The following is a 23,374-nucleotide window of genomic DNA, read 5'->3' on the forward strand; positions in this document are numbered from 1 at the left end:
CTGTGTAAGTTTGTCAAGGTTTTTGACAGGACATGCCAAATCTCCGCAGACTCCTGAGGAAGTACAGGCGCTGTCATGTTTTCTTGCAATTACATTTATATTACGTGTCCAAGACAGGTCCCCCAAGATAGTGACACCTAGGGATTTAAAGTTACTGACCCTCTCCACCTCTGATCCTCCGATGGGTGCTGGCTCATCAACCTCTGGTTTCCTTCTCCTGAAGTCTACAATCAGTTCGTTGGTCTTGCTGTCATTGAGTGAGAGGTTGTTGTTATGACACCACTCAGCCAAATGTTACGAGGGAGACTGTGAGGTTACGAGTCCATCTGATTATACAAGGGTGTCATTTAATAGTCTTTTATCAACGGGACAGAAGCTGCCCATGGGGTTGGTGGTACGTGCTTTCAGTTTATTTTTCTCTACCGCCCGATGGAAGAAGGGAGAAGAGAGAACGTCTGGGGTGTGCTGATGAAGGGCCTCGGCCCGAAACGCCGACTCTTTTCCACAGATGCTGCCTGGCCTGCTGAGTTCCTCCAGAATTTCAAGTGTGTTGCTTGGATTTCTAGCATCTTCTCGCCAATGTTTGGGGTGTGTGGGCTCTTTGATTATGCTGGCTGCTTTACTGAAGTGGTGAGAAGACTCAATTGAGGGGAAGCTGGTTTCCGTGACGTGAGAGCTGTGTCCACAACTATGCAGTTCCAGTGAGTCAAGCAACATAGACTGAAGCAACCAGATGGTCAATAATTTGGATGGAAACCCTGTATCAGAACCTCGTTATGATACAATAAACAGAGACTCAGCAGGTCCAGCATTTTGTGCGTGTTGTTCTGGATTTCCAGCATCTGCAGGATCTCTTGTGTTCAGCATTTTCCACAGCACTTTCGGGAATATATTCATCCAGGATAAAGTACTTTAGAAAGTCAGGTTGTGAAACGCTCTCGGGTACATGTATCTTCAGGTCGTGAGAAACTCCTCAGCAACGTAGCTCTCCCCGGGTGATGACTGCGTTCGGTTCGATTGCGGGAACACTCTACCGCTGACGTTGAGCACGTTGGCGTCGACGTACAGTACGTACGGTGCGTGGGGCAAACCGAGCGTGTGGCGTCACGGGGTGGCAGCTGCGACAACGCAGTGGCGGCGGCGGCGGCGGCTCGGTCCGAGTGGGCAGCTCGCCCGCGGCCTGTCTGGCGGTAACAGCGCCAGCGGGGTCTGCGTGAAAGGAGGGCAGTGCTTGTAACATGATACCGTAGTCACCACACCGTACTCAGAGCCATTCTCGCCGCCTCAATCAAGTCCGGCTCGGCGCCACTTGCAGCGCTCAGGTAGGGTCAGGCCGCGAAGGTGTTGAAGGGCCTAGTGCGGAGGCGCAGAGTGCATGCGCCGGACTGAACTGTCTGCAGGTGTGGTTATTCTGCGCAGGTGTAGAGTGGAACTACCTGCAGGGCTCGGTCTGGCGGTGTTGAGGTTGTTCAATGCATTCCTTTGTTTATTTCACAATTATGTCAAGTGCAAACTATTAAGCCTGGCATCGATGTTAGGACGTGTCGCAAAACAGAAAGCGTTGGAAATGCTTCAGAAGATCAGGGTACTGTTTGCACTGAAAGATAAACGACAGCTCATCTTTCACGTGAAACAGAACATTTTGGAGTTGCTAATTTGGTCAGGTAGCATTCGTGGAGAGAGGAACAGATCTAAAAACTCAAGAGATTTTCAGCAGAATTGAAAAATGAATGAGAAAAATCTGCTTTTCCCAGTTCTGATGAAATGTTATTGAAAACAAATATAGATCACTTGAAATCAGAAATGGGACATTATAGTTGGGATCAAATAAATGGCAGATATTCGAAACATTTTGGTTCCACCTTCACAAATAATTTCCTAGATGCACAGGAGAACCAAGAGTCTAGAGCAGGGATTAACCACCTTTTTTATGTCTTGGACCAATATCATTAAGCAAGAGTCTGTGGGCCCAAGATTGGGAACCCCCTGGTCCAGGGAGATGAGGAACTGAAGGAAATTGGTGTTAGTAAAGGAATAATCCTGCGAAATTAATGGAGGTAAAGGCTGTCAAATGCTTAAAGTCTGATGATCGACTTGCTGATGACTAAAAGACCTGATAAATAATTGAGTGAAGGAACTAGCTGAAACGTGTCCCAAGTTTTTGCACAACACAAAACCAACAAGGGACTTGCAGAAAGGCTCCGGCAGACAAGTTGGGTGATTAGGTGAATGTGGTTTTCATGTGGATTTATCCCTTTTCATTATGGTTGGTGGGGTGGGAGATACGGCTCTACCAAAGGAGTTGCAAGGCACTCCTTCCCTCCCCTCTGCTCGGTCAGCCTTGTGTGAGGTGTAGCACCTGCTTAGCCCCCTTCCCCCGATCAGTGTCATATGAAGCCCTGGGAGAAAATGGTGGATGGTCATATCATGGCCAGCTGGCACATATCAGAATCAGGCTTATTATCACTGGCATGTGACGTGAAACTTAACTTAGCAGCAGCAGTTCAATGCAAAATGTAATCTAGCAGAGAGAAAATAATAATAATAAATAAACAAGTAAATCAATTACGTATATTGAATAGATTTAAAAGAATGTGAAAAAAACAGAAATACTGTATATTTAAAAAAAGTAAGGTAGTGTCCAGAGCTTCAATGTCCATTTAGCAATCGAATGGTAGAGGGGAAGAAGCTGTTCCTGAATTGCTGAGTGTGTGCCTTCAGGCTTCTGTATCTCCTACCTGATGGTAACAGTGAGAAAAGGGCATGCCCTGGGTGCTGGAGGTCCTTAATAATGGATGCTGCCTTTCTGAGATACCGCTCCCTAAAGATGTCCTGGGTACTTTGTAGGCTAGTGTCGAAGATGGAGCTGACTAGATTTACAACTGTCTGCAGCTTCTTTCGGTCCTGTGCAGTAGCCCCTCCACACCAGACAGTGAAACAGCCTGTCAGAATGCTCTCCACGGAACAACTAAAGAGGTTTTTGAGTGTATTTGTTGACATACCAAATCTCTTCAAATCACAAGTTCTGGTGACCACTGACACCAGGTAGATAATCTTTGAAGAGTATTGATAATGGCTGGGGTCACCCATCTTGTGAATACATTGCCCAGACAAAGGCAATTTATCTGTAGAAAAATTTGCCGAGGACAATCATGATCACTAGACCATGATCACCCATGTCATACAAAGACACAACACATATAGATGACGGTGAATTATGAAATAGAAATACAGTTTGTTGTCTGGTGATTGAGAAAAGAGATGGTGCAATGAGACCTGGATGTTCTTGTATATAAATTGCGGAAAGATGCAGCAAGTCTTGGGGAAGCATTGACTCTTATTAGAAGAGGATTTGAGTACAGGAACAAAGATGTCACATACTCCAATGTACCTGGCTGTGGTGAGACTGTATCAGCAGTTCTGGATGCACTTTTGGTCTCCTTATCTGAGGAAAGATGTTCCTGTCATGAGGGTGTGCATCAACGTTTTACTAAGCTGATTCCTGAGAAGACAGGACTGAAGTATGAGGATGATGGGAGCTCATAGCAACTTATAAAATTATATTAGGGCTTAATACAAAGAGGTTGTTTCTGCTGTATGTACAGTGTAGAACTAGAATCACAGTGAAACTGGTGATCCTATGGAGTTCTCTTTCGCACATGCCAGTGGAAACAAAGTACAGGTTTCCCCCGCCATCCGAAGGTAGAGCGTTCCTATGAAACAGTTCATAAGCCGAAATGTTGTAAAGCGAAGAAGCAATTACCATTTATTTATATGGGAAAATTTTGTGAGCGTTCGCAGACCCAAAAATAACCATAAGACCATAAGACAAAGGAGCAGAAGTAGGCCATTCGGCCCATTGAGTCTGCTCCACCATTTTATCATGAGCTGATCCATTTTATCCTATTTAGTCCCACTGCCCCGCCTTCTCACCATAACCTTTGATGCCCTGGCTACTCAGATACCTATCAATCTCTGCCTTAAATACGCCCAATGACTTGGCCTCCACTGTTGCCCGTGGCAACAAATTCCATAGATTCACCACCCTCTGACTAAAAAAATTTCTTTGCATTTCTGTTCTGAAAGGGCGCCCTTCAATCCTGAAGTCATGCCCTCTCGTACTAGACTCCCCCATCATGGGAAACAACTTTGCCACATCCACTCTGTCCATGCCTTTTAACATTCGAAATGTTTCTATGAGGTCTCCCCTCATTCTTCTAAACTCCAAGGAATACAGTCCAAGAGCGGACAAACGTTCCTCATATGTTAACCCCCTCATTCCTGGAATCATTCTTGTGAATCTTCTCTGTACCCTCTCTAACGTCAGCACATCTTTTCTTAAATAAGGAGACCAAAACTGCCCACAGTACTCCAAATGAGGTCTCACCAGCACCTTATAGAGCCTCAACATCACATCCCTGCTCCTATACTCTATTCCTCTAGAAATGAATGCCAACATTGCATTCACCTTCTTCACTACTGACTCAACCTGGAGGTTAACTTTAAGGGAATTCTGTACGAGGACTCCCAAGTCCCGTTGCATCTCAGAACTTTGAATTCTTTCCCCATTTAAATAATAGTCTGCCCATTTATTTTTTCTGCCAAAGTGCATAACCATACACTTTCCAACATTGTACTTCATTTGCCACTTCTCTGCCCATTCTTCCAATCTATCCAAGTCTCTCTGCAGACTCTCCGTTTCCTCAGCACTACCGGCCCCTCCACCTATCTTCGTATTGTCAGCAAACTTAGCCACAAAGCCATCTATTCCATAATCCAGATCGTTGATGTACAATGTAAAAAGAAGTGGCCCCAACACTGCTCCCTGTGGAACACCACTGGTAACCGGCAGCCAACCAGATTAGGATCCCTTTATTCCCGCTCTCTGTTTCCTGCCAATCAGCCAACGCTCTATCCACGTATGTAACTTTCCTGTAATTCCATGGGCTCTTATCTTGTTAAGCAGCCTCATGTGTGGCACCTTGTCAAAGGCCTTCTGAAAATCCAAATATGCAACATCCACTGCATCTCCCTTGTCTAGCCTACTGGTAATTTCCTCAAAAAATTGTAATAGGTTTGTCAGGCAGGATTTTCCTTTAAGGAATCCATGCTGAGTTCTGCCTATCTTGTCATATGTCTCCAGGTACTCTGTAAACTCATCCTTGGCAATCGACTCCCAACAACTTCCCAACCACTGACGTCAAGCTAACAGGTCTATAATTTCCTTTTTGCTTCCTTGCCCCCTTCTGAAATAGCGGAGTGACATTTGCAATCTTCCAGTCTTCCGGAACCATACCAGAATCTATCGACTTTGGAAAGATCATCGCTAATGCCTCCGCAATCTCCACAGCTACTTCCTTCAGAACACGATGGTGCATTCCATCTGGTCCAGGAGATTTATCGACCTTTAGCCTATTCAGCTTCCTGAGTACTTTCTCTGTCGTAATTGGGACTGCGCACACTTCTCTTCCCTGCCACCCTTGAGTGTCCGGTATCCTTCTGTCTTCCTCAGTGAAGACTGATGCAAAATACTTGTTCAGTTCCTCTGTCATCTCCTCATCTCCCATTACAATTTCTCCAGTATCATTTTCTATCGGTCCTATATCTACTCTCACCTGTCTTTTACTCTTTATATACTTGAAAAAGCTTTTAGTATCCTCTTTGATATTATTTGCTAGTTTCCTTTCATGGTTAATCTTTTCTCTCTTAATGACCTTCTTGGTTTCCTTTTGTAAGGTTTTAAAAACTTCCCAATCCTCTGTCTTCCCACTAATTTTTGTTTCCTTGTATGCCCTCTCCTTTGCTTTAACTTTGGCTTTGACTTCTCTTGTCAACCACGGTTGCATCCTTTTTCCTCTCGAAAATTTCTTCTTTTTTGGAATATACCTGTCTTGCACATTCCTCATTTTTCGCATGAACTCCAGCCACTGCTGCTCTGCCGTCTTTCCCGCCAGTCTCTCTTTCCAGTCAACTTTGGCCAGTTCCTCTCTCATGCCACTGTAATTTCCTTTACTCCACTGAAACACCGACACATCAGATTTCGGCTTCTCTTTTTCTAAATTCACAGTGAACTCAGAATCATGTTATGATCACTGCCTCCTAAGGGTTCCTTCACCTCATTCTCTCCAATCACCTCCGGTTCATTACACAATACCCAATCCAGTACAGCCGATCCCCTAGTGGGCTCAACAACAAGCTGTTCTAAAAAGCCATCTCGCAGACATTCTACAAATTCTCTCTCTTGAGATCCAGTGCCGACCTGATTTTTCCAATCTACTCGCATGTTAAAATCCCCCACAATTATCATAACACTGCCCTTCTGACAAGCCTTTTCTATTTCCAGTTGTAATTTGTAGTCCACATCCCTGCAGCTGTTTGGAGGCCTATAAATAACTGCCATCAGGGTCCTTTTACCCCTGCTATTCCTTAGCTCAACCCATAAAGATTCTGCACCTTCCGGCCTATATCACGTCTTTCTAATGATTTAATATCATTTCTTACCAATAAAGCCATGCCTCCCCTTCTGCCTACCTTCCTATCCTTCTGATACACCGTGTATCCTTGGACGTTCAGCTCCCAGAGACATGCATCCTTTAGCCAGGTCTCCGTGATGGCCACAATATCATACCTGCCAATCTGTAGCTGTACAACAAGATCATCCACCTTATTCCTTATGCTGCGTGCATTTAAGTACAACACCTTAAGACCAGTATTTGATACTTTTTGCTTTGATTTCACTGCAACTTTATTCCACTTCAACTCATCCCAATGGCTACACATTTGCCCCATCACCTGCCTGTATTTCCTGACATCTTTACTGCTCACTATCTTAGATTTATTTCTGTTTTCCCCTTCCTCCGCTCTATCATTCCGGTTCCCATCCCCCTGCCAAATTAGTTTAAACCCTGCCTAACAGCTCTATTAAACTATCCCGCCAGGATATTGGTCCCCTTCGGGTTCAGGTGTAACCTGTCCTTTTTGAACAGGTCATACTTTCCCCAGAAGAGATCCCAATTATCCAAGAATCTGAAGCCCTGCCCCCTACACCAGTCTCTCAGCCAGGCATTCATCTGCCTGATCCGACAACTCTTGCCCTCACTAGCACGTGGCACAGGTAGCAATCCCAAGATTACTACCCTGGAGGTCCTGCTTCTCAGCTTCCTTCCTAACTCCTGGAAATCTCTCTTCAGGACCTCCTCCTTTGTCCTATCTATGTCATTGGTACCAACATGTACCAAGACAACTGGCTGCTCGCCCTCTCCCTTTAGAATATTCAGGACCCGATCCAAGACATCCCGTACCCTGGCACCTGGGAGGCAACACACCATGCGGGTATCTCTGTCAGGCTCACAGAATCTCCTGTCTGTTCCCCTGACTATGGAATCCCCCACGACTACCGCATTTCTCTTCTCCCTCCTTCTCTCCTGCACAACAGCGCCAGGCTCAGTGCCAGTGACCCGGTCACCGTGGGCGTCCCCCATCAGGTCATCCCCCTCAACAGCATCCAGAACAAGATATTTGTTGCTGAGGGGGACAGCCACAGGGGTGCTCTCCACTATCCGGGCATTTCCATTCCCTCTCTTGACAGTGACCCAGTGTTCTGACTCCTGTAGCCTCGGGATGACTACTGACTCCTGTAGCCTAGGGATGACTACCTCCCTGTAGCTCCTGTCTATCACCTCTTCACTTTCCCTGATGAGCAGTAGGTCATCAAGCTGCAGCTCCAGATCCCTAACACGGTCTCTGAGGAGCTGCAACTCGGTGCACCTGGTGCAAATGTGGCCATCAGGGAGGCTGGAAGTCTCCCAGGATTCCCACATCTGACACCCTGAACAAAGCACTAACCCTGCAGGCATGCTATCTAATTCTACAGGAATGAAACAGGAAAAATAAGTCTACTCACCCACTAACCTCGCCAAACAGACAAACTTTTTAAACCGTTAGCTGTGAGAGCCCTGCTGTTCCTGTCTGTCCGGGCCGATTCGCGAAAGGGGTGGGGGGGGGAGAGAGAAAAAAGAGTTGGCGCTTCGCTCTAGCCTCTTCCCTACCAAGTCATGCCAAATAACACATAACACATAAAACCTAAAATAACAGTAACATATAGTAAAAGCAGGAATGATATGATAAATACACAGCCTATATAAAGTAGAAATACTTTTCCACAATCATTAATGAACCGTTCTCCGTAGTGAAAATCTCATGCAAGCGCCGTCGGCAGAAAATCTCATGCAAGCGCTGTTGGCAAAAACACGCGCAAGCGCTCTCCAGTAACCTTTAAGCTATGAAGCTACCAAATCATACCAAATAACACGTAAAAATACACAGCCGATGTAAAGTAGAGATAATGTATGTACAGTGTAGTATCACTTACTGGAATAGGGACAGCGCAGAGCACACTGATGATGGTGTGTTAGGCTGAGTCGTTGCAGGTTGGGTGGTGCAGTGGCCCCCACCCTCCGGGCCACCAACTGATACATTAACGCGAGGCATGCAGGGGTCCAGCGGTAGCTGGGAGGCACACAGCACATCTTTTAAAAAAAAGTTGAAATAAACAAGCTAATTAATTACGTGCCGCCCGACACGTAATTGTCGGCCCAGATCAGTGCCGATTGCCGATTGCATCGCCTCTGATCTGGGCCGGCAGTTACATGTGGGGCGGCACCTAATTAATTAGCATGTTTATTTCGGCTTTTTTCTTAAAGATGTGCTGTGTGCCTCCCGGCTACTGCTGCATTCTCTGCGAATCGGTACAGTATCTGTCCGCGGCCTGGGTGTTGGGGTGGTGGGACACTGGGGTGTCATCTCGTCGTCTGTTTCCATTAGAGCAGGCAGCTCATCTTCTCCTATGACTGCCCGCCTCGATGTTGAAGGTCGAGGTTCGTCGCCTGCTGTGGCTGATGTGGAAGGCTTGCTTGACTGCTGAGCCTCGCGCATTTTTCTATCATACAGTTCTTTGTAATGACTCAAAAGAATCTTGCAAATATCCCCTAAACCTACGTAGTCTTTCAAAATTAAAGTCGTACTTTATCATTACTCATTCGGTTTTGATTGTTATCCTTTCCTCTTCTAATTGCATCAGCTCTTCGTCTATCAGTTCTTGGTCATGGGATGCCAAAACCTTTTCAACATCATCTTCGTCAGCTTCCACAAGCCAAACTCACTTTGTCCTTGCTTCGTTCACCACGATCGAAACGCTTAATTATGTCTAGTTTTACGCTAAGTGTAACACCCTTACGAGCTCTTTCAGGCTTTTCCGACACCATAGAACTCAGCTTGCAAACGACTGCTCACAGGCTTGTGTTAAAGTAGTGCCGGCGAGAATGCCGTTCTGAATCCGGGGGAGGAGCGGCTGCTCGGGACACGTGCTGCTTTTTATCGCACGCTGACTTTTTTTGCGCGCTGAATTTTTTCGTAACAGTGAAAACACCTTCTGAAAGCGAAAACGGTACTAATGTAGGTCTTTCGTAACAGTGAGGTTTCGTAAAGCGAACGTTGAAAAAGCGGGGGACACCTGTAATTGGATAGAGTCAGAGGAAGATGGATTTATTTCTTGCAGCCAGAAGGTCAAGGAACTTGAGGAGAAGACTGGAACAGGGCACTGACATAGATGTTCAGCCCTGATATAGAATGATTCAGTAGGCCCAAAGTGCTGAATGGCCGACAACTCACATTTCCAATATTTTTCTGACAGATGCCACTTGACATATTGTGTGTTGTGTTCAGTCCTGGTCTTGACATTCCTTCTTTGTCATCTTTTATTTCATTATCTTAGTGAAGTTTGACTGTGGTAGGTCTGAATTCCTGCACCGCAGCTGCTTCTGCCAGTATGCCATCCGTTCCACTCATGGACAGAGACCGTGACCCCAAGGTTCCTCTGTTCCTTCACAGCAGAGGCAAGATAAAATATGTTTTCCAAGTGACTTTCATCACACAAGCAAAGAAACGGAGGCACTTCTCACACAATTGATGAGAAGCAGCTTTAAGGCATGAGAGCAGAATCCATGCAATTTCAGTGAATTAAGTTATAGTCACCTTGATGACAAGGTAGGACTTTGCATTGAAGTCATTTTATGTAAACGTGTTCCACTGCAGCTGTCATTCCAGTTGAACTTGCTGGATCAACTTGACGGCCCGTATAGCGCTTTTTGAGGAATACAGGAGATTATTCATGCCTCATTTTTATCCACCAACTAACTTTATCAGAATATTTTATCTGGTTATTTATGGCAATGCCCAATGAAACTTTGCCATGTACTGCATTGCAGCAATTCAAATGTTTTGTAATGTGCTAAGAAAGCGGAAAGCGCAAAGTTGTTGCTGCTCCCTGCGTCTGGAATTTAAAATGGAGGAAATACAGATAACACAAGTCCAATGAAAGCAAAGGAAATCTATAAATAACTGGACATTAGTTTTTTGCAGAATTATACAACAGCTGATAGTGCAGGGCTCAGTTTGCAATTGGATATCAAGCCTGCATTCCAATTCTGTGCATTGCAGGACAGCAAACTTTATTCACACCAACGCAGCCAGTTTTAGCAGCAGTTACTTTAGATAAGCTGATCAACAGTGCCATCTTCACTGATCACTGCAATTATGGGATGTGATGGTAGGATAATATTCAAAGTCCAAAAGTAAATTTATTATCAAAGTATCACCATAGACTACATTGAGATTCAATTTCTTGTGGGCATTGACAGTTGCTACAAGGAAACACGATAGAGTCGATGGAGAAACTGCACACAAAGATAGGTAAACAGCCAGTGTGCAAAAGACGACAAACTGGGCAAATACAGAAAAAACCATAAATAATAAATAATGTTGAGAACTGAGTTGTAGAGTCCTTGAAAGGGAGTCCATAAATTGTGGAATTAGTTCATTTGAACAGATTGTTGATGTTGAGAAACAACTGTTAATATGAGTCTTTGTGGCCTGTACTCCTTTGTGGGGAGTGATGTGATCTGTGTGATCTGGGAGTGAAATTGATATTAGTTTTTAAACTGCAGAGTTGAATGTTCTGTCACTTTTCTTGTTTTTTTGAACCTGATGTAGATACAAATAGAGTTTGTTTGAGCATGCAGTTTTTTTTTACTTCTAAGATTTCTTATAATTGACCCCTTCATGAATCCATTGTTTCCTCAGCTCTAACAGAATTGTAAAGTATTTTCAGTATAGACCGATAAAGACATTGCACACAGCGAACAATTATCATCCTATACTGATAATCACAAGCTAAATTAGCTCCATGTTAATGTCCTTGAACCTTTGACCAAAACAAACTTTTTATTCATTAAAAGTTGTCATTATTAAAAGCTGGGCTCATCATAGTGACATTATGCTCTGCATTGTGACCAAAATTCAGGGAAATAGTAAAATCTACTTACAGAAGCTTCATTGTCCACAGATCTTTTTTTTGTATTGCATTGCATAATTTTCTGTCCATCATTACATACTTTCATTACAAGAATCAGCCGTTAAGAATTTGTATATAAGTTTACTTAACTCTTTGGAATTACCTGAATTGTATAAATCCAACTACTGTCGCTAACTAGAATAGATTATAATTGCCATTTTTGGAACAGATTTACAGAATTATAGGGATCCATTTGGCCCATCATACTTATGATGGCCAACAAAGAGGTGTTCAATCAATCTGTTTCTGTACCCATCACATGGTCTGTGGGTGGTTGGTAATTAACATGGATTTTGCGGCTGAAGGGCTTTGTTCTGTGCTGTATGATACTATGACTGAACCCTTGTGCATTTTTTAAAATATATATACAGTGGTGCTAGAAAGTTTGTGAACCCTTTAGAATTTTCTCTATTTCTGCATAAGTATGATTTAAAATGTGGTCAGAACTTCATATGTCCTAAAGCTAGATAAAGAGAACCCAATTAAATAAATAACATAAAAAGATTATACTTGCTCATTTATTTATTGAGAAAAATGATCCAATATTACATGTATTTGTTGGAAAAAGTATGTGAACCTCTGGGGGGTAATGCCTTCTACAAAAGCTATTTGGGGTCAGGTGTTCCAATCAATGAGATGAAATTGGAGATGTGGGTTATAGAGGTGTCCTGCCCTGTAAAAAAAAGACAAAAAGCCAGGTTACTGACAGGGCCTGCTCTTCTCAAGAAGGATATTTTTATGCGCACCATGCCTTGATCAAAACAACTTTCAGAGGATCTTGTAAAGGGATTCAGGAGTGCCCTATTAACTGTTTGAAGAGAGAGAGTTATTTACCACCGATATGTTGCTTTTGAAAAGAGAGAGAGAGACGAAGATTAATGGTTGGACTGTCATTTTAGGGCATTGGAAGTAACTTTGGAATTTTACTGAGTTTGAAGTTGGGGACAGCACCGAGCAGCTTGAAAGTTGCTATGGTGACCGAAGGCATTGTTGATGTTACTTCCAAGGTCTTGTTGCCTGCTCGCATTCCTTTACAGACAAAGGAGGGAGGGACTCTTTGAATGACAGGTGGTGCTCAGCCTGGTGAGATAAGTGGGAGATCGGATGGTACAGACCTCAGGCACATGATCTGGGCACTGAATGAGTATTGTTGTGCCCCCAGAGAAAGTGGGTTTTGGTGGATCAATCCAAATTGCTATTCCAGTTTGAGGAGAAGGGGTTGACTGGTGGGGAGTTGTCTATGTGTCCACCCTTGCCGGGGTGATAGCTCCACCACAGAAGACCGGTCCCCCGGTTAAAGTCACAGTCAGTGACTTGTAAAGAATTTCGGAGGACGACGAGAAGATCGACGGCATCAGCTCACCTGAAGACTCAACTCTCTCTCTCTGGCCATCACTATTCAACTACATACCACGAACTGAACTTTGCTCAACATCGTAAGACTGTTTTTTTTACCCCTAGATTTAAAGAAGCTTGGTTTTTTCATATACATATATTTCCACACTTACTGATTTACGTGTGTGTGTGATTTATTTACATTTATATTACTGTATTGCGTAGTTACTAATATTAGTAGTTTATAGCAATACTAGACTCCAAACTGGTTTCTATTTCTGCTGGTTTCTTTATCCCCCTCACGGGGTACGTGACAACCTCAGGAGAAAAATTGTAGAGATGCGTGAAGCTGGAAAAGGCTACAAAGGCATTTCCAAAGACCTGAGTGTTCATCAGTCCTCAATAAGAGAAATTGTTTACAAATGGAGGAAGCTCAGTACTGTTGTTTTTCTCCCTAGGAATGGGCACCAAGAGTACAACATGTAATACTGAGAGAGGTGAAAAAGAACCCAAGGGTAACAGCAAAAGATCTGTAGAAACTTATGGCACAATACAGGCCCTTTGGCCCACAAAGCTGTGCTGAACATATCCCTACCTTAGAACTACCTAGGCTTTACCCATAGCGCTCTATTTTTCTAAGCTCCATGTACCTATCCAGGAGTCTCTTAAAAGGCCCTATTGTTTCCACCTCCACCACTGCCGCCGGCAGCTCATTCCACACACTCACAATCTCTGCGTAAAAAAACTTACCCCCGACATCTCCTTTGTACCTACTTCCAAGCACCTTAAAACTATGCCCTCTCGTGCTAGCCATTTCAGCCCTGGGGAAAAGCCTCTGACTACTCATGAGATCAGTGCCTCTCATTATCTTGTACACCTCTATCAAGTCACCTCTCATCCTCTGTCGCTCCAAGGAGAAAAGGCTGAGTTCACTCGACCTATTCTCATAAGGCATGCTCCCCAATCCAGGCAACATCCTTGTAAATCTCCTCTGCACCCTTTCTGTGGTTTCCATGTCTTTCCTATAGTGAGGCGACCAGAATTGAGCACAGTACTCCAAGTGGGGTCTGACCATGGTCCTATATAGCTGCAACATTACCTCTCGGCTCTTAAACTCAAACCCAAGATTGATGAAGGCCGATACACCGTATGCCTTCTTAACCACAGAGTCAACCTGCGTAGCAGCTTTGAATCCTGTGGACTCGGACCCCAAGATCCCTCTGATGCTCCACACTGCCAAGAGTCTTACCATTAATGCTATATTCTGCCATCGTATTTGACCTACCAAAATGATCCACCTCACACTTATCTGGGTTGAACTCCATCTGCCACTTCTCTGCTCAGTTTTGCATTCTATCAATGCCCCATTGAAACCTCTGATAGCCCTCCACACTATCCACAACACCCACAACCTTTGTGTCATCAGCAAATTTACTAACCCATCCCTCCACTTCCTCATCCACATCATTTATAAAAATCGCAAAGAGTAGGGGTCCCAGAACAGATCCCTGAGGCACACCACTGGCCACCGACCTCCATGCAGAATATGATCGATCTACAACCACTCCTTGCCTTCTGTGGGCAAGCCAGTTCTGGATCTACAAAGCAATGTCCCCTTGGATCCCAGGCCTCCTTACTTTCTCAATAAGCCTTGCATGGAGTACCTTATCAATGCCTTGCTGAAATCCATATACAGGTTTCCCCTGCCATCTGAAGGTAGAGCGTTCCTATGAAATGGTTTGTAAGCCGGAATGTCGTAAAGTGAAGAAGCAATTACCATTTATTTGGGAAAAATTTGTGAGCGTTCGCAGATCCAAAAGATAACCTACCAAATCATGCCAAGTAACACATAAAACCTAAAATAACAGTAACATATAGTAAAAGGAATGATATGATAAATACACAGCCTAGATAAAGTAGAAATACTTTTCTACAATCATTGCCGCACTGTCCACCGTAGCGAAAATCTCACGCAAGCGCTCGTGACAGAAACGCTCTCTCCAGTAACCTTTAAGCTATGAAGCTGCCAAATCATACCAAATAACACATGAAAATACACTGCCTGTATAAAGTAGAAATAATGCATGTACATTGTAGTTTCACTTACTGGAATCTGGAAGACAGCGCAGAGCACACTGATGGTGGTGTGTTAAGCTGAGTCGTCGGAGGTTGGGGTGGTGCAGTGGTCTGGGTCCCCAACCTCCAGGCAGCGAACTGATACTGATCCGCGATGCATGCAGAGATACAGCGGTAGCCGAGACATCTTTAAGAAGAAAGCTGAAATAAACAAGCTAATTAATTAGGTGCCGCCTGGTGATTGCCGATTTCGTCGCCTCTGATCTGGGCGGACATTTGTGTGCCGGGCGGCACCTAATTAATTAGCTTGTTTATTTCGGCTCTTTTTCTTAAAGATGTGCTGGGTGCGTCCCAGCCACCGCTGCATTCTTCGCGGATTGGTATCGGTTTGCGGCCTGGAGGTTGGGGTGGTGGGACACTGGGGTGTCATCTCATCATCATCTGTTTCCATCAGGCCAGGCAGGTCATCTTCTTCTATGTCTGCCTGCCTCGATGTCGAAGGTCGAGGTTTGTCGTCTGCTGTGGCTGATGTTGAAGACTTGAAAAACGACAGTATGCTTGACTGCTTAGCCTCGCGCATTTTTCTATTATGTAGTTCTTTGTAAGCATTCAAACCTATGGGGTGGAGGATTACAAATACCTGGGGATACGAATTGACAATGGACTGGTCAAAGAACACTGAGGCTGTCTGCAAGAAGGGTCAGAGCCGTCTCTATTTCCTGAGGAGACTGAGGTCCTTTAACATCTGCCGGATGATGCTGAGGATTTCTACGAGTCTGTGGTGGCCAGTGCGATCATGTTTGCTGTTGTGTGCTGGGACAGCAGGCTGAGGGTAGCAGACACCAACAGAATCAACAAACTCATTCGTAAGGCCAGTGATGTTGTGGGGATGGAACTGGACTCTCTGACGGTGGTGTCTGAAAAGAGGATGCTGTCCAAGTTGTATGCCATCTTGGACAATGCCTCCCATCCACTACATAACGTACTGGTTGGGCACAGGAGTACATTCAGCCAGAGACTCATTCCATCGAGATGCAACACAGAGCGTCATAGGAAGTCATTCCTGCCTGTGGCCATCAAACTTTACAACTCCTCCCTTGGAGGCTCAGACACCCTGAGCCAATAGGCTGGTCCTGGACTTATTTCCTGGCATAATTTACATATCACTATTTAACTATTTATGGTGTTATTACTATTTAATTATTTATGATGCAACTGTAATGAAAACCAGTTTTCCCTGGGATCAATAAAGTATGACTGTGACTATGACTAAAATTAAAGTCGTACTTTTCTGTAATCATTGCAGCGAAAATCTCACGCAGTTGTTTCACGTTCAGTTCCTGGACTTCACTTTCGGTCCGTTCGCTGCTGCATTCGGTTTCGATTGTTAGCCGTTCCTCTTCCAATTGCATCAGCTCTTCATCTATCAGTTCTTGGTCATGGGATGCCAAAACCTCTTCAACATCATCTTCGTCAACTTCCACAAGCCAAACTCACTTTGTCCTTACTTCTTTCACCATGATCAAAACACTTAATTATGTCTAGTTTTACACCACGTGTAACACCCTTACGAGCTCTTTTAGGCTTTTCCAATACTTTAGAACTCATCTTGCCAACGGATGCTCAAAATAAATCGACATAAAGCACAGATGCTCACAGGCATGTGTTTAAGCAATGCCGGCTAGAATGCAGTTCCAGGGGAGGAGCTTGGCTGCCTGGGGCATGCGCTGCCTTTTTTCGTAACAGTGAAAACATCTTCTGTTAGCAAAAACAGTTAACTAATGTAGGTCTTTCGTAACAGCGAAGTTTTGTAAAGTGAACGTTCGAAATACACTACATCTACTGCTCGTCCTTCATCAATGTGTTTTGTCATAGCCTCAGAAAATTCATCAGGCTCGTAAGGCACGACCTGCCTTTGACAAAACCATTTTGACTATTCCTAATCATATTGTACCTCTCCAAATGTTCATAACTCCTGCCTCTCAGGATCTTCTCCGTCAACTTACCAACCACTGAAGTAAAATCTCTAGAACTTGCTAAAGTCTCTGTTTGTGTGTCCACCATAAGAAAAACACTGAACAAGAATGGTGTTCATGGAAGGACACCACGAAGGAGACCACTGCTCTCCAAAAAAACATTGCTGCACATCTCAAGTTTGCAAAAGATGTTCTACAAAGCTTCTGGGACAATGTTTTGTGGACACTTGAGACAAAAGTTGAAATTTTTGGCAGAAATGCACTTTGCTATGTTTGGCGGAAAAAGGACACTGCACTCCAGCACCAAAACCTCATCCCAACTGTGAAGCATGGTGGAAGGAGTGTCATGGTTTGAGCTGCTTTACTGCCTCAGGGCATGGACAGCTTGTAATTGTTGAGGGAACAATGAATTCCAAATTGTATCAAGACATTTTACAGGAGAATGTCAGGGTAGCAGTCTGTCAGCTGAAGCTGAAGAGAAGTTGGTTAATGCAACAAGACAATGATCCAAAAGACGAGTATATCAACATCAGAATGGTTTAAAGAAGAAAATTCGTGTTTTGGAATGGCTGAATCAAAGTTCTGACTTTAATCCTATAGAAATGCTGTGGAAGGATCTGAAGCAAGGAGTTCATGCAAGGAAGTTCACCAATTGCTGGAGTCGAAGCAGTTTTGTAAGGAAGAATGGCCTAAAATTCCTTCAAGCTGATGTGCAGGACAGTTACCGGAATCACTTGGTTGCAGTTACTGCTGTACAAGGGGTCACACCAGTTACTGAAAGCAAAATTTTACAGACTTTTTCTGGTTAATACATGTAATATTGGATCATTTTTCATGTTTGCTTGTGTTATTTATTTAACTGGGTCCTCTTTATCTAATTTTAGGACTTGCATAACGATTTGATCACATTTTAGGTCTTATTTATGTAGAAAAGGAGAACATTGTACAGGGTTCACAAAATTTCTGACACTACTGTATAGATGGAGGGTATCTGCTGCTATCGTGCTTTTGGGTATTGAATTCTTACCACAAACAGGGTTATAGAAACACCTAAATGGTCTTGGCCCAAAATGTTGACTCTTTATTCCTTTCTCTATGCTGCTTGACCTGCTGAGCTCCTCCAGCAATTTGTGTGTGTTGTCCTGGATTTTCAGCATCGGCGTAATCTGTTGTGTTTAAACTCCCTTCTTATTGTTCAGCTATTTATTTGAAGTCTGACTGCCTTATTTATTCAATCTTCCTTCAGCCAAATCTGTACCAGAGAAAACAATCCTAATCTATTGAATAGTTAAAATTCTCTAAACCTGGTGACATGCTCATTAATCTCCTCTGCACCTTCTCCTTAATGAGATGACTTGAATTCACAGTTTATCAGTCCTTTGATATCCTTCTGCAGTATGCAGTTTTCTCCTCACTGTCAGCCGGACATCCATTTTGTTATGTCATCTGCAACTTCTTAATCATTATGTTGACAGGAAGTCTAAATTATTCACATAAACTATAGAAGTTAGCTCTTCCTTAGCTCTGTGAAACCTACACTTGATAATTTTGCTATTCATTGAAATACTGTGTCTTTTGTGTAGCATTTGGTGTCACTTTGAATTGGACCTGGGTGGCATTTGTTACTGTAATTGTTCTGATTCCACTCCGTTCCATTTAGGTTGATTTGCAGCCACTTCAAAGTAGAACCATGTGGAAGTGGTATTCTACAGACGAACCGCCCCCTGCATCGGCAGGAGTAAGTACTTTTGTCATATTCTTAGCTCAATCTGTTATAACAAAAGGAAAATCCATGATATATTTTGAAATGTTAGTTTTTCTTGTGCAGAAAAAATTGTGGACTATAATTATGCCAATGACTTGAACTTTGTAATATATTTACATGAAAATGTTTTTCATTTATTAACTTAATGTGCTATGTTTGGGTATACTATTGATATTTCAATTTAAATTTCTTGTGTTTTGTTTTTAATTGACATTATTATTATTATTTTATAGCTCAGCTAAACTGGAAAGGTTGTGCATGCAAGGGCTTAGAAGTGTTTATTGTGTAATGTGATTGTATATCTACTTACAGATGCATTCTTTAACAAAAACTAGGACCTTATGATATTGATCGCAAAGTCCATAGTTTGCCTTTTATTTTATGCCGTACAAACATTTTGAGCAGGACCTAGCCCTTAGTGCTGGGTACAAGTTACTGCTGACTAGATCCCCATCAGCATAAACCCTTACTCTGTGGGTAGCTTGGCTACCAATTATAAACTCCCCTATTACACCCACCCACAAGCAACAGGACATTTTTGCACTCCCTAATGCCCTGATTGAGCCTTTGATTTCACTCTCCCCACCCCAGGAGTGGAATGTGTGACAGAATAGTGTTGAGGGAGCATCACTCTGAATAATTAGCAAATTGAACCTACGTGTTACTTTCTTTTCCTCTGTAAGCTTCATATTGACAGCACACTTGAGCCCAATTATATTGGATCTTCTGATTGGCCTGAGTTTTGTTGCTGTTGGCTCTTAATAAAGAAAAATGAATTTACTTCCGTGTATTTCATTTTAATGCACTTTCCCTGTCACTGAGCCTTTTCTGATATCTCTAATGCAGGATTCAAATAGTTGTCATTACTCTGCAGGTATTAATAGTGGCCAATTATTCTGCAGGCACTAAACTCCCCTAAGAATGCAGGTGACCATTCTGTGGCAGATTTAATGGAGCAGCTGGCCCAGAATGAACAACTGGTGTTGCAGCTTAAGGACCTAATTCGGGAGAAAGATAACCAGCTTCATATGAAAGATCAACAGCTTAAGGTAATGTTTTGTGAGTTCAAGTTAAATATGTTCAAGTTGAGTATGCCTGCAGGAAAAAGAAATCTCGGGGTTGTATGTGGTGATATGTATGCGATCTGATAAATTGTATTTTCAACTTTGTTTATACAGTGATTGCTGTGCTCTGATATACTTTATGCATAAGCTTTTGCTGTTTAGCTTTCATTTTACAGTCCAAAATTTGTTAATTATACAGTACTGTGCGGAAGTCTTAGGCACCCTAGATTTTTTTAATATTGTTTCAGATGGTATGGTTTCCACCGATCCCTGATCTGGATTACCTGGAGAAACAGAAGCAAGCGAGACAGCCAAAGTCTGCAGAAGAACTGTAGCAAGTTCTCCAAGATGGTTGGAACAACATGCTAGCTAATTTTCTTATAAAACTGCACAACAGTGTACCTAAGCAGTTTTAAGACAAAGGAGTTTCACACCAAATAGTGATCTGATTCAGTTTTTTACAGTTCATTGCACTTTATAGTCATTTTTTTGATATTTAGAAACTTTTCATTTTATTATATTTGAAAGCATCTTTTTACAGAGTTCCTTTACATGCGCCTTAAGATTTTTGCACAGTTTTGTATATGTTTAATTTTAAGTGTTTGTGCATGTTTAGTTTTAAGTGTTCGTATATGTTTAATTTTAAGTGTAACAGTTAATTTTGATTTAGGCCGTTGTCTTTTTCATCAGAGTGTTGATGTGAAACGTAAACATTTTTTTTTCCTCCACTGATGCTGCCTGACCTGCAGAGCATTTCCAACATATGAGATGGGAACAGAATCAGACCATTTGGCCCATCCAGTCTGTTCTGCCATTTCATCATGGCTGATTTATTATCCCTCTTAACCCCATTTTTCTCCCTTTTTCCTGTAACCATAAGACATAGGAGCAGAATTAGGCCATTTGGCTCATCGAGTCTGGTCTGCAACGTCATTCAATCATGTCTGATCCTTCTCTCTCTCTCTCCCCCACCCCCCCACCATCCCCAATCACCGACCTTATTCCTGTAACCTTTGATGCTGTGCTCAATCAAGGATCTATCAAGTTCTGCCTTGAGTACACCCAACCACCAGGTCTCCACAGCTGCCTGTGGTAATAAATTCCCCAAATTCATCACCCTCTGGCTAAAGAAATTTCTCTGCATCTCTGTTTTAAATTGATGCCTCACTATCCTGAGGCTGTGTCCTCACATCATTTCCACATCTTCTCTGTCTAGGTCTTTCAACATTCGGAAGGTTTCAGTGAGATTCCCCTTCATCCTTCTAAATTCCAGCTAGTACAGACCCAGAGCTACCCTTTGCATCTCCCCATTTTTGATTTTCTCCCCATTTAAAAAATAGTCTGCACATTTATTTCAACTACCAAAGTACATGACCATACATTTTCCAACATTGTATTTCATTTGCCAGTCTCTTGCCCATTCTCCTGCCCATTCTCCTAATCTGTCTAAGCCCTTAAGCAGCCTACCTGTTTCCTCAACACTACCTGCCCCTCCACCAATCTTCGTATCACCTGCAAACTTGGCAACAAAGCCATCTGTTCCATCATCTTAATCATTGATATACAGCATAAAAAGAAGTGGTCCCAACACTGACCCCTGCAGAACACCACTAGTCACTAATCTTGTTGAAAGATTGGAGCGACTGGGGTTGTATACACTGGAATTTAGAAGGATGAGAGGGGATCTGATTGAAACATACAAGATTATTAAGGGATTGGACACGCTAGAGGCAGGAAACACGTTCCTGATCTTGGGGGAGTCCAGAATCAGAGGCCACAGTTTAAGAATAAGGGGTAGACAATTTAGAATGGAGTTGAGGAAAAACTTTTTCACACAGAGGATTGTGGTTCTGTGGAATGCTCTGCCTCAGAAGGCAGTGGAGGCCAATTCTCTGGATTCTTTCAAGAAAGAGCTCTTAAAGATAGCGGAGTGAAGGAATATGGGGAGAAGGCAGGAAAAGGGTACTGATTGTGGATGATCAGCCATGATCACAGTGTATGGTGGTGCTGGCTCGAAGGGCTGAATAGCCTACTCCTGCACCGATTGTCTATTGTCACTGGCAGCCAACCAGAAAAGGATCCTTTTATTCCCACTGGCTGTCTCCCACCAATTAGCCAATACTCTAACCATGTTAGTAGCTTTCCTGTAATACTACAGGCTCTTAACTTGGTAAGCGGCCTCATGTGTGGCACCTTGTCAAAGGCCTTCTCAAAGTCCAAACACACAACATCCATTGCATTCCCTTTATCTATCCTACTTCTAGTCTGTTCAAAGAATTCCAACTAGTTTGTCAGGCTAGATTTTCCCTTAAGGAAACCATGTTGACTTTGTCCTATCTTGCCCTGTGTCACCAAGTACTCCATAACCTCATCCCTAACAATTGACATCTTCCTAACCACTGAGGTCAGGCTAAAAATTTCCTTTCTGCTGTCTTTCTCCTTTCTTAGAGTGGAATGACATTTGTACTTTTTCAGTCCTCTGGCACCAAGACACAGTCCAATGATTTTTGAAAGATCATTACTAATGCCTCCACCATCTCTACCGCTACTTCTTTCAGAACTGTAGGGTGCAGTTCATCTGGCCCAGGTGACTTGTGTACCCTTGGGTCTTTCAGTTTTTTGAGCATGTTCTCCCTTGCAATAGTAACTGCATTCACTTCTCTTTCCTCACACCCTTCAAATCTGACACACTGCTAGTGTCATCCACAGTGAAGACTGGTGCAAAATAGTCATTTAGTTAATCTGCCATCTCCTTGTCACCTGTTATTATTTCTCTGGCCTCATTTTTTTAGCGGTCCAATATCAACTCTCATCTCTTTTATTTTTTTATATACTTGAAAAAGATTTTGTAAAAAAAAACTTTGTTTGCTATATTGCTTTCATATTTCATGTTTTCCCTCCTAATGATTCTTTTAGTTGTTCTCTGTAGGTTTTAAAAGCTTCCCAATCCTCTGTCTTCCCACAAATTTTTGCTTTGTTGTATGCCCTTTCTTCTGCTTTTATGTTAGGTTTGACTTCCCTTGTCAGCCATGGCTGCACTATTTTGCCAGTTGAGTATTTCTTTGGTTTGGGAAAACAGCTATCCTACACCTTGCTCATTTTTCCCAGAAGCTCACGTCATTGCTGCTGTGCTGTCATCCCTGCCAGCATACTTTGGCCAACTCCTTTCTCATATCACTGTAATTTCCTTTACTTCACTGAAATAGTTTTACGTCAGACTTTACTTTCTCCCTATCAAATTTCAGGTTGAACTCAATCATATTGTAATCACTGGTTCCTCAGGGTTCTGTAAAGGTTACCTTTAGCACCCTAATCACCTCTGGTTCATTACATGACACCCAATCCAGTATAGCTGATCCCCTAGTACGCTCAATGACAACTGCTTCAAAAAGCCATCACTTAGGCATTCAATAAACTCACTCTCTTGAGATCCATAACCAACCTGATTTTTCCCAATTGACCTGCATGTTGAAATCCCATGACTATCATAACATCATCCTTTTGACATGCCTTTTCTATTTCCCGTTGTGATCTGTGGTCTACATCCCAGCTACTGTTGGGAGGCCTGTATATAACTGCCATCAGGATCCTTTTACCCTTGCACTTTCTTAACTCAACCCCCAAGGATTCAACATCTTCTGATGCTGTGTCACATCTCTTTACTGATTTGATGCCATTCTTTACCAGCAGCAAAAAAGTGGAGCAAAGAGTAATCACAGATGTTGACATGAATCAGTTCATAAGGCAC

The 23,374-nt window shown here is 43.0% G+C and overlaps 1 protein-coding gene across 3 annotated transcripts in view; it reads left to right on the forward strand.

Moving 5' to 3' along the window:
• The first annotated feature begins 1,077 nt into the window (after positions 1-1,077).
• The window catches only part of LOC134353590 (golgin subfamily B member 1-like), a 99,374-nt gene continuing 77,077 nt past the window's right edge, over positions 1,078-23,374 (forward strand). For 2 of the 3 annotated variants that reach the window (XM_063061682.1, XM_063061683.1), the window contains exons 1-3: positions 1,079-1,322; positions 18,458-18,535; positions 19,465-19,611. In XM_063061682.1, the coding sequence (XP_062917752.1) occupies positions 18,488-18,535; positions 19,465-19,611 (195 nt within the window). In that variant the 5' untranslated portion in view covers positions 1,079-1,322; positions 18,458-18,487. Of the gene's footprint in view, positions 1,323-18,457; positions 18,536-19,464; positions 19,612-23,374 lie in introns of all 3 variants that reach the window. The other variant, XM_063061681.1, reaches the window with a different exon arrangement.

This window comes from Mobula hypostoma, chromosome 11 (assembly GCF_963921235.1).
Source record: "Mobula hypostoma chromosome 11, sMobHyp1.1, whole genome shotgun sequence".
NCBI classification, from domain to species: domain Eukaryota; kingdom Metazoa; phylum Chordata; class Chondrichthyes; order Myliobatiformes; family Myliobatidae; genus Mobula; species Mobula hypostoma.